This window comes from Bacillus rossius, chromosome 16, assembly GCF_032445375.1.
Source record: "Bacillus rossius redtenbacheri isolate Brsri chromosome 16, Brsri_v3, whole genome shotgun sequence".
In the NCBI taxonomy this organism is placed as follows: Eukaryota; Metazoa; Arthropoda; class Insecta; order Phasmatodea; family Bacillidae; genus Bacillus; species Bacillus rossius.
The window spans coordinates 17,865,642-17,878,362 of NC_086343.1; the positions used below are offsets into that span (position 1 = coordinate 17,865,642).

Consider the following 12,721-nt stretch of genomic DNA (forward strand, 5'->3'; position numbering starts at 1 on the left):
TTTAAGATGCGCGCGCATCACTGTAACACAAAATTAACAGGTTGAAGCTGCCCGCTAAATCGCTCATTAAGTCTCGAAAAAAAAAAGCTACCAACAAAATAGAAATAGAACCTCTATTAGTCGCGCATGTTGGCACGCTCGTCGCCTCTGATCACTGTTTTCATATTTATAATATTTATCCACGTGTTTCTAGTTTCTACATTCACAACACGTGTTTTAGTTTCATACAAGTGCGAATTATATATGTGCTAATAAATTATATTCAGTAGTGATTTAAATAGAATATTTTGATTAATATTATTTACTATTCGTAAATATTAGTAAAAAAAATTGTGGCTTTATACTTTTTCAAGTGTTCCAATATAATTGAGGTTAACTATTCGTATGTATTATTTATTGATACAAATTAAAATATTATTTAACATAATCAATACTAAATATTATTAAATTATTAATTTTAAATATTTATTATTGGTTATTTAATATTTACAAAATAAAGAAATAAATTTAATAAAACATTCAATAAAAAAAATTGTGATAAAAATTAAAATCGAACATCAAATTAAAATTTAAATTTTTAATATTTATTATTAAATTGAATAAATAATAAATATTTATTAAAATAAATGAACAAATTTAATGAAAACTTTTTGATAAAAATGAAAAGTGAATATTAAATTAAGTAAATGATTAATATTAAAAAAACTAATCAACTTAAATTAAATTTTTGAATTTATTATTAAATTTATTTATTTATCTTTAAAAATATTAAATAATCAATAATAAATATTTAAAATTAATAATCTTATAATGTTTAGTACAAATTATGTCATATATTTTATTATTCTCTAAATTGTATTTATTTAATTTTTCAAATTTAAACTGAACTTTATTGACTGTTTTGACTTTCTTTTTCCAGCCATTTTATTATTTTATTGTAATTAATTATTTGCATGCAATTAAAAACTATTTTTAATGATGCCAAAGAAGTATAACTTCTCACGCGTGTACATAAGTACACGCACCCATTTTTTTTTATTTCCACCCCTGTTTTTTTCAACCTCTTGCAGGAATGGTTAGTCTTACCAACAATTGTTTCAGACAAATTTTTATATTAATATTATATTTACAAACAATTTGAATGGATTTAATGGTGTGCTTACTAAGGCAGTTATGAATTTTTTTTTTTTGTTCTTTAACCCCTGTTTATTCGACCCTTTGCAGGAATGGTTGGTTGTATCAAAAAATGTTGTAGGTAAAGGTTTTTGAATATATTTTTAAGGTTTACAACCAATTTGGACTGATTTAATAGCGTGCCTACTAAGGGAGTTATTAATTTTTTTGTCATTCAACCCTTGTTTTCTTCTACTCCTTACTATAATAATAGGTCGTATAAAAAATTATTTCGAACGAAAGTTGTAGACTATATTTCAAGACATTACATTAAATAAGAACGGATTTGATAGTGTACGTGGTACGGAAATTGTGATTTTTTTTTAAATTCTACCTCTGTTTTTCCTCCCTTATCTGCAATGGATTGTTTTATCAAAAATTGTTTACGTCAAACGTTTTAGATTAAAATCATACCATTTACAAATAATCTGAACGTATTCGATTGTGTGCCTATTAAGAGAGTTAAGAATATTTTGTCCTCCAGCCCTTGTTTTTTTCACCCCTTGCAGTTATGGTGGGTCATATAAAAAATTATTTTAGACAAATGTTTTTGGCATTACTCCTAGGAGCTATAATGCGTTCAAATGGATGTGATATTTGCATAATTATGGGAGATAACTTATAGAGATTTTCCTGTTTTCAAAAAAAAATCCCTATGTCTACACCTGTGGTGGAATTTTGCCCATTAATGAACTCGACCAAGATTTTCCATTACTTTATTTTATATATCAGTTTGGAAGTGATTCTTGCAAAATTGCGACAGTTGTCTTGTCCATAAAATTATGATATATGTATGTGTATATTTATAAACTTTTGACTAGACAATGGTTTTGGGGTCTATGGACCATGAAACGAAAAACTATATAATAATTCTCCGGAAGTCGCACCATGGTAACGGCTACAATAGGTAGTCTTTCTTCGAAATCCATCTAATAAACAAATACGGGGAAAAAAATTGGCTGTAAAATTATTAAAATCACGTAAGAAAAGCCTCTATAATATTTAAAGATTAGAAATATATATATATTTTTTTAATTTTAAGCTAATTTCAACTTATTTAAACGTTATATTATGCAATTGTAAAATAAAATCATCGAAGTCTTGTTCATGTGTACAAACATCCACAATAATAATGAATGACAGGAATTTTTCATGTCCCTTACTGGGAAACATCTCTCTCGTAACTTGGTAGTGAAACATGATTGAAGAACTTTATGTTCGACAACGCGGCAGGGTGTTCCGGGGACTTTGGGGGGGGGGGGGGGGGGGGGGGTAAATCCAAATTTTGTTGGACGAAATCAATGAAAAAAGTGAGCTCTGCGCATGCGCGGAATTTGGGCAACAGATGAGCAACGGATAGAACCACCAAAAATTCCGTGTTTCCTAAAAAAAATTAAGGGATTCTAGACGTCCAGGGTGAACCCAAGCTGTAGAAGTTTCGACGGCGCCTGACACATCCTGTAGGCATAGCACCCTCTGGGCGGGCGGCTATCGCGTGTCCGCCGGCGATTGGTCGGTGCGTCACGCAATGGCCTCCCGTTTCCCCTCCTCCAGTTTCCCCCCCCCCCCGTGAGTCACCTGATAGAGCGATAAAGCCGCGATAGCAGGGCTGCCTCCGCTGGCTCGGACTCCTTCGTGACGGTCTGGCATGCAGCGCTCCAACCAAACCCCCAGTTTTTGGTGAAATTCCACCCCGGAATAGTTAAACCAGCGGTATTCACCCGCCCCCTTCCCCACCAGAACCCACCTTTTTATTGTAATCAAGGGCCTATTGTTCCCTCATATAGCTTAAATAGTTGCGAGCCGCAATGTATTATTCACAACACTCTAAAAAAAAAATTTGTACTTTTACAAGGGAAATTCTTGGAAACCCTGTTGCCAAGGACATTTCTTGCAGAATCGCACATGGTACAAAGCTCTGCCTTGTAGTTTTACAAGTAATATCCTTGGCAACAGGGTTTCCAAGGATTTTCCTTGTAAAATATACAAAAATTTCTTTCAGTGAATGTATAGAGACCGGAAAAATTCGCGTTTTCATTTACTTTAAGGATTGACTCTAAACACCTCTGAATACCCTGAGAAAGTCCTGGCTGCAGATTTGTGAGACGTCTCAACTTGGTAGTCTCTGGATTGATACTTCCTTGGTTGAGGGTCTCTCACTGACCCAGAGTCCTTCCCGTGCACTGATAACGAATAGCAAAAACAGCACAGAGGATAAGTTGTTTGAATTCTAGCCCATCACGACATGAATCCCGCGAATTCTTCCGGTCTCTTAACAATACCATCACCATAATCATTACGAACTCATATTTCTCCACAACGATTTGCTCTTCGTTTATTTTGGCAAGATGACCGAAGTACTAAAATAAAAAAAATAATTGCATTCAAATATATTAAAATATAATCTATATAAGTCTACCAATAACGTTTATAAACAACACTACTCACACTGATAAGGTATGTTGCAAAATCATGTTTATACATATAGAATCAAAGTATTCAATTTTAACTTTGACATTGCAAATAAAACTTAGGAAGGCATTATTTTTATTGTCTTTTGTATTATAGGTTTTTTTTTTTTGACGAATGAAACGAAATTCAGCGAGATTACTTGCATCAGTTATAAAATGCATCTAATAGATGGTGAGCAGATGATAAAATGGCCGCAAGACTTATTTCTTATACTTGTGAAGATAAGTAAGCACAAACGAGTCCCGCAGAAAAATTGTCCGGGGGAAGCAAAAAACTCACCTGGCGGGCCGCAGGTTGAAAACCCTGAACAGTGGCGTTCCTGTTGGACGGGGTTTATGGAGAACCCCCCCCCCCCCCTCCTTTTTATATCCCATAAAAAAAGAACGCGTGTAACTCTAACTCAGTACACGCGATAGAAGTGAAATTTCTTTGGCAATTCAAACCTTTACTCTGGAAGTATATCGTAAGGGGTAAAACTGCAGAGAGAGAGAGAGAGAGAGAGAGAGAGAGATAGACAGAGAGATACAGAGAGATACAGAGAGAAAGCAGACAATTCTCTAAAAAAAAATACTTATAATATTAATAGTATTTAAAAGGATCAAAATGAATAAAATATAGCCAGAATATCAGTTAAATTTTTGAATTTAATTTCATCGATATTTACGCCTAAAACTAGTATGAAGTAGTAAGACGTTTACACATAAAAATCATTCTTAGAGAGATATTATTTTATTTGTGCTTTAACCCTTGTTTTTTCAACCCCTAGCAGTTATGGTTGGTCGTAACATAAAATTTACTCAGACAAAATATTTTGGTACTTCTCGTACTATTTATAATCAATACGTTCAAACGAATGTGTTACTTTCTATATTATGGGAGTTGCCGTGATTTTTTTTTTTTTTTTCCCTCTCGAAAAACCTTCCTCATTTCTACCTCTTTGGTCGGATATTGCCCACAAACTAACTCGACCAAGATTTTCCACTACTAGATTTTACGTATCAGTGTGGAAGTGATTTGTGGAAATTACGGCAGTTATCGCGTTCCTCAAAATGTGACGCGTGTAAACCTTTTTAGTCGACGATGGTTTTGGGATATATGGACTATGGAACTAAAAACTGTATGAACATTTTCCGGGAAGTCGCACCATGGTAACGGCTGCAATGGGAAGTATCTCTTTGAAATATACCTTAAATAAAAAAAGTGGTTGTCTGTAAAGTCGGTTTACGGACGATAGTTTAACGTGACGACGTCATAACAAAACATTGATGAAATGATTGCATTCTTTTATGAATAAAATTGAATCATTTTTATTGAATTATCACTATTTTGTACGGATACAACGAAGGAGTGAAATGAAATCTACAATTTAATTGATAAATTTACTTTTATTTGCACTCATTAATTAATTCAAATATGTTTATTACTTTAATGAAGAGATTATTTTAGCTATATCTTTAACACATGTTTGCTATCTAACTTCTTCCAATCTGTGTTATTCTGTTAAGGATAGGACGATGATAGGAAAAGTAGGAAACGAACGGGAGTGTTTACAAGTTTAATGTGCCTCGAAAAAGTCAAATCGATGGTTGTTCCAATCGAGTGGAAGAGAGATAGATGCGGCGCAAGCGTACAATGAGCGTAACGGTACAATGTGCGTAACGGGACAATGAGTCATCCTTTTTCGTGCGTGCAGTCGGCGTTCATCGAATTTTTTAGACGTTGTCGCGTCAAAAGGGAACGAGCCGTGAGTCGGCGCGGACAGACAGCACACGCGGCGTCCGTCTCCGGGAGCAGGGCGACGCGGAAGTGACGTCACTTCATCGTCGGAAGGGACACATCCGGAACCGCTGACGGCCCGCTTTTCGCGCAGCACACGGGAGGATGTTCCTTTGGGCGCGCGCGACAATGGTCGGGAGTGCACGGAACAACGCCTTCGCGTCTGACTCCAATTCATTGGTAGGGCCATGCATATTTCGCGAAAACATTCCGAAATCAGTTATAAGTAGAGCCACGGAATTTTCGCGCATTCATTTAGTCGCAAGCTAGAATGCAAACCTCCACATTGTCGCACTGTGTTCGTGATTGGACCGCAGTTATGTGGACACGCCCCCTCTTACGACCGTGAGCCAACGATGCCCAGCTAGGAGAGAAGTAAGCGAATCAGGTAGTGCCAAATAACAAGGATAAAAATGTTCTCGCTAAGAAATCAACCAATGGGAAAGTACACATGGGTCGAGCACACCTATAACTATGTATTCTATCCTGAGGCCAGAGGAATCCGCGGAATTTCCGGGACTCTAGTTATAAGTTAAAACATTGTAGCACCGTCTGTGTTTTGTGATTGGGTGAGTTTCTCTCAGGTGCCATGTGTACTGTCAGAACACCAATCACGGTCATTCAGTGGGGAAGCAAACGCCTTCTGAGTAGCTCGGTTAAAAAACGCAATGACTTGTCTCGCAGACGGCCGCCAATCACAAGGAAGAAACCTCTGGTGCGGGTATACCTTGTTGCAGTCCAATAGGCGTTCAGATTTATTCGCGAAAAATGCCTGCTCCTATTCATTGGCTCTGAGCAGGGGCGGGCATTTTCCGTGAATAAATCTGAACGCCTATTAGACTGCAACACGGTATACCATCACCAGCGGTTTATTCCTTGTGATTGGCGGCCGCCCGTGTGCGAGGGAAGTCTTTGCCACTCAGGACGTGTTTTTTTTCCGCACTGAATTACTGTGGATTGGTGTCGTAACAGTCGACACGCGTGCGAAATAAACTCACCCAATCACGAAACACAGACAATGCTACAGTGTTTTAACTTTAAGCTAGTTCGGAATCTTGTTGCGAAATCTGCATGACTTAGCTCTGAGCGTTATTATTTTTTTTTTTTTACGTAATGGTCTCGAAGTAGTATTACCATTTGTAAAGAAGTTTCACTTCAGAAACATTCCGTGACTTATATCTGCAACAGTGTTCAAGGTAGCACAGGGAAAAAAAAAAAAGACGCAGTGATTTGCTCACTTAAAGTGTGAGTGTGGAGCACTTAAAAATTCGGGGTAAATCGCTAACGACTTGCGGGGACAGCGGTCCGCCACACCAACACGCGGCGGCCAATCAGCGGCCGGGCAGCACGGCAATCAGCCAATGAGGCGCGCGCGCGCAGGGAATGCGAGAGCGCCAATTTAAAACAATTATCGCCGCGCAGTTATGATCCTGCGGCATACCTTTCTCTTCGAGCAACAGGCTCATCAACATGCTACACGCAAGGAATTGCCGGAGACCATTTTTTTCTAAGCGGCGGCTACCAAATGCGGCTTGTACAGATCACTCCAACTCCGGTTAAGGCGATCTGGGTTCGAATCCCAACGGCTTGTATTAGGACGTGTCTGTCTTAATAGCCGCATATTAAACGTAGTTGCTGGTGGCATTTTTTCCCCTAAAGTGTTGGGCTTTATATGTTTGCCAATATGTATATGACAAAAAAAAAAAAAGACGCGATAAACGTATCCTAATATAGATAGAGATTGGAAAAAGATGACTTCAGTGATGTACTAAAATTCGAAAAATTTATATCTTCTGCGCCAATTTTGCTATTGGTTCACATTTCAAAGGGTTAAGGGGAGGACACAGGGCCACTGAAAGTCCCTCAGCAAAAGAAGAGTCGAACCACTGACTACCAAGTTGAGGCGTCTCACAAGTCAGCGGCCAGTGAACAAATGACAATTGCCCAAGTATGTAGAGTACTGTAGTGTCTATCCTGAAGGTCACTACTAATAGAGTATATTTTTATAACTCAGGAGGCATTTGCTTCATGAGCACAAGAACAAAATTCTGCGCTGATGGTAACGAACGAACGATTTTATTTTCAATAACACCATGGCTCACGCTCCACAAACATGCAGTTTTTTTTTTTCTGTGTTTGCTCAAACCAAAGGCAATATAACTAACAGGCGTTGTTTATGCGTGAGAGAAAAAAAAAGCCCCACTTTTTTTTCATGTGGGCATGACAGATAAGCTAAACATTTTCATTGATAGGATCAGTATGCGTCAGTAATCAAATTTGTCGATGCACTCTACATTTTTGGATGATCTTAGAGTTGAAAAAAACATTGACGAATCCATCTGACTATAGGGTGGACTTAAGACACTACACAAATTTAAACAGTAGTTTATGTAACATAGCCGGGAAAACAATGTAGTAGTATAATTATTATATATGTCGCCAAAGTTCAGAGTGTAGAACCCGAGTCGGTCGCCATATTGTATGTGTTTCGTCACATATTCAGTATTACGTGACCTTGAACTTTGACCTTGAAAAATTTCTGTTTTCACCCAAAATTGACACAAAATTACCTAATTATTTTTCAAAACCAATTTTAAAAAAATCAGAGAAGTCTTTTAAACAGTAAGATCGATTTTTAAATTTTCTGATGAAAATACACAATACGTATATGTCTTATATCTACGTAGTATTTGTAAATTTATAATTACGTAATTGTACAATTTAAGTTTTTTAAATGCTTTAAATGTTCTTAACTGAAGTTAATAATTGCTTTTGCAAAAAAACTAAGATTTCGTATTTGTATTAAGCTATATGTCACAATTTCTGTAAGAAATTAAATTTGGTGAAAAAAAAGTTGGGAACCTCTCTCTAAAGGGAAGATAAAAATTAATTTTTAACTCACTAACCAAAGAATTATAGATATGCCATTTTCTTATAGAAATGCCATCATTGGTAAAGACCCTGTCACACTGTCAAATATTTTCCTGCAATATATTTGACAATAGAGTTGGACAGAAAATGTCTTCCAATTTCCTCCATGAAATAAATATATTTGAACAGATAACCTCAAATAAGTTTTATATCATGTCTCACTATTAACGTTTATTTTTGGTCTAAGTTATCTCAAACTTCTAAATTTTAATCTGATTTTCAAATTAAATAATGCAACACAGTGCTGGGTGAAATTTTTGAACTTTTTAATGATATTTGTGTATTTTTAAATTTTTTTACAGGTGTAAATTTAAATCACAATTATTTTCATTAAACAAATAAAAAAAATCAGTGAATTTTTTAAATTTATGGAAACATAATTTCATTTTTACACATAATATGTTTTCGCGTACGACATTGTTTGAGTTATTTAACTTTAATATCCTCTTTATTAACCCATGCGCTCTGCGCCATTTTAAAAGAATCGTTGAGACGGAAACGAATGTCGTTTCCGTTTTCGCTATGTTAGAACCCGTCCTGAATGGAAATATATATATATATATATATATATATATATATATATATGGAAACTCAAATTCATCTAACCTTGTCGAACCAACATGGCTGTGCTAGTGGCGTTTTTTTGGTGACGTCATAACCCTCCACCTTTAATTTGACACAACACATTGTAAGATGTCGACAGCGAGACAGAGCCTGTAAGGCGATGGCCGATGTGTTTCTTTATCTCTAGGGACCGGATAAATTCGCGGGTCCAATGACCTGCAGGATGAACTCCATAGTTCTTACGCACGCTCGGTCAAATGTCACCCACTCGTTGGGCTGCTGTCTTGTGAGACGTCCCAACGTAGCAGCCTGTGATTAGATAAAGCTTTGGTCGGGCGTTTCTCATTGGCCCAGAGTCATCCCAGGTGAGTTGTGGGCCAAAGACAAGAGGCAGCACTGAGGTATAACTATTTGTATTTTTAGCCTATCGCGAAATGAATTCGCGAATTTTTCCGGTCTCTAATTATCTCTGGTGTGAGCATGAGTTCTGTATTGCCGTCTCTAAATGACCTCGCTGTCGAACCGGAAAATAGAAAAAAGGGTGGAAAGAAAAAGCAGCAGAATCATAAAAAACCGGAGCGCCGGCTCCAGTTACGCTCGCTTCAGGGCCCCGATCCTGCGGGCGCCCACATGGTCGCGTGGCCCCAGCAGAGTCGCCCCTCTGTGCATCATGGTAGGTCACGTGGTAATGGTTAGGTTTTCTTTTTTTTGGGGGGGGGGGGGGGGAGGCAGATGCGGCACTCGCCGCATGACGCGGCCTGGTTCCGCCCTTCGTCCGTGGCCGAGTTGCCGTTAGAGAGCCCAATGTCCAGGCGAAGGACATCGGAACATGTCTTTAAAAGGGGGGGGGGGGGGGGGTCAGTGTTACTGAATAACCATGCGTCCATTAATATATCATGATGATAAACAAGTTCATACTACTTGATGTAAGCTTTTGGACATACGCCATTGCTAAGCACATGTATGTGTAGAAGAAAACTACAAAAAAAAACACAAAAGACAAAAAAAAAAACACAAATTAAGCAAAAAATTGCTGTTGTCAACAGGATATAAACACCACATAATATTCCATAGATTTCAAAGATAATAAGTTCATACTAGTGTTAATTTTTTTTTAGAAAATATCAATTTAATGAGTCTTCATGTTTACCTAAATGCTGAAAATCTGACGTTTCTAACATTTTTGGAAAACTTTTTTTTAATGTTCGAACATCTTTTAAAAAAAAGAACGTTTATTTTAAAACAATCTACCATATGATTACATGCTCATATTTCTTACTGGATTAAAAATATTAAATTGCAGTTTGGTTCATGAAAACAGTAAATAAACACTTAGTAGATTTACGAAACAATTTATGAACGGCAAACCATAGTTATATTGTTTTGAATGGGGGGAAAACAGGTCCGGAAAGGATATCCCCAGTTGATTAAATACAGTTTTTTTTTATATCTAACGTTTACTTTACTCGTTATTTTATAACAATTTAACTGTCTGTCCACAAATTAATCACTATTACAATACCTTATAACAACTGCAACACTACACTTAATAGTGTTCGCAGTAACCGTTCCATGAATAGCTCTCCAGTATTAACTGCGCACATTAATAAGCACGGTAAAACAAAATGAAGTACAATTGTTGAATACTCGATTATCTTTTCCTGATTTAAAAAAATGATTGAATGAAATATCAATTAAATTTAAAATTATGCGCCAATTTTCGTAAGGAATACTCAGTATTATCTCGAAAAAAGTGTAGCATATGTGCAAAAAAAAAACCATAGCCATGTGTTGTGTGAAGTTACAATAATATAATTCTTGTAGAAACTATTTCTTGGCAAACTGGTTTCCAAAGAAATCTTTTGTGAAAGCACATAATTTTTTTTTCTGTGTAGCTACATATTTCACCACTGAATCATTAAAATTTGGAATGGAAAACTCACATCTTCATCAGTTTTGACTTACGCCTCCACTTTTACGGTGTGCCCCTCATTCATACTCCAAGCTGAAGCAGGTAATTTTCCATTACCTGCCTGTTGATTGGTTTAATTTAATGACTAAGTTGGTCTGATGTGAAAAAAATAAAATAAAACTAAGAGGGTGGACTATCGCCACTCCCCACTCCCCCCTTCTCTCTTCTGGAGCGATCATTTCTCGCTGGCGCCGAGCACGGAGGTATTAGTCCTGGAGTGAGGTGTCTGTTGTAAAGTTGAAGTCACTCAGGTTAGGAATTGCTTAGCGAAATAAACCATAGCTGCATAAAGGATGATGACAAAAACTTCTAATCTGGACTTCAATTATTATCGTGGCAAAGATTGCCTGCATCCACTCCCTGACTTCAAACCTCCTTGGTTCTGTCGTTCCAAATTCAGGCTTCGTTCTCGCCAGCAGGGGTTATAGCTGCGCAAGTTTACTTGCATAAAATACACGTTTGAAAAAGAAACTAATACTATATTAAAACGACTGAAAGTATTTTGTACGACCATTAAAAATATGACGTGTAAAAAAAAAAGAAACTAACATGAATTTTTAAAGGGTATTTATTATCTGGATCTCGGAGGTATAAGACACTAGTGTCCGCTTTTTGGGCAAAATGCACTTTTAATCATAAACTCGACTATGTTGGACGTTCTTTCTGGTGACATACAACACCAAGATCTACTATATGTAAATAATTCACATGTTTTGGGTAGAAAATAATTGAGTCTATAATTGAGGCAGCACTATTTCAAATTCTTTAAACTGATCTCTTGAAAAATATGGTTTTTGTAACATAGTGTCTTATGCCTCCTAGGTACTTATATAAACATTAGGAGTGGTTGTAATCTATGTATATAGACATTTCAAAATTGAATGCTGTTATTGTCATAGTTTTAGTCATCATATATATATATATATATATATATATATATATATATATATATATATATATCAGTCATATAATTATAGTGGTGAAAAATGAAACTACAATAAAAGCAATGCCTTACTATCAGCTTCCGGTGATCAATCGAGTTATGTTCTAAGCCTTGTCAGAGTAAGAAATGAAATGAAATAATTGAAAACTAAATCAACCAGAATACATTTCACACCTCTCACTTTTGTGACTTGTTAATTATGTGCTGTTCCTGCGTAATTGTACACTAATTATAATCCCTTGACATTAATTGCCTGTTTTTTTCCTGTTTCAGGTGCGGGGGAGTCGGGGAAGAGCACAATAGTGAAACAAATGAAGTAAGTATTGTCTAGATGCTTATAAATAAGTGAATAATTTGGTTTAGTGAGGTGCATCAGTAGGTAGGATTTTTTGGGTACCCATATACCATATATTTGAAAACTACATTAAAAAAAAATCGTCACGAAACTTAGAACACCTTCGGTGTTTACGGATACTAACATGTTTAAGCAGCTTAAGTGAATTTGGTAAATAATCAAGAGACTGAAGTTTTTTTTTTTTAAATCGAAATGTATTGTTTAGTGCTAATGACAGCCAATCCATATATCTTGTTGGCAGGCTCACGGCTTTCCGATGCTATGTATTTCAAATAAATTAATGTTTTTCTTCATTTCCTAATTAAATGACACATGCATAGCATGCAACGTAAATACGCAACTACTTGCGTGTCTAAATTCAGTCTTCACTTTCAGAAGTACGCTTTAACTTTTTATATCCACACTGTCATTTATATTGATAGGATTCCCGCAGACAGAGAAAATCTGGAAAACGGTAAAAACTCAGGGAATTGAAGAAAAAAGGGTCTTCAAAACCTGCGGATAACACAGGGTAGCTGATTACACGTTAATAAAT

The 12,721-nt window shown here is 36.3% G+C and overlaps 1 protein-coding gene across 2 annotated transcripts in view; it reads left to right on the forward strand.

Moving 5' to 3' along the window:
* The window catches only part of LOC134540171 (guanine nucleotide-binding protein G(o) subunit alpha), a 234,499-nt gene that overhangs the window by 31,301 nt on the left and 190,477 nt on the right, over positions 1-12,721 (forward strand). For both annotated transcript variants that reach the window (XM_063382722.1, XM_063382721.1), the window contains exon 2: positions 12,105-12,147. In XM_063382722.1, the coding sequence (XP_063238792.1) occupies positions 12,105-12,147 (43 nt within the window). The remainder of the gene's footprint in view (positions 1-12,104; positions 12,148-12,721) is intronic.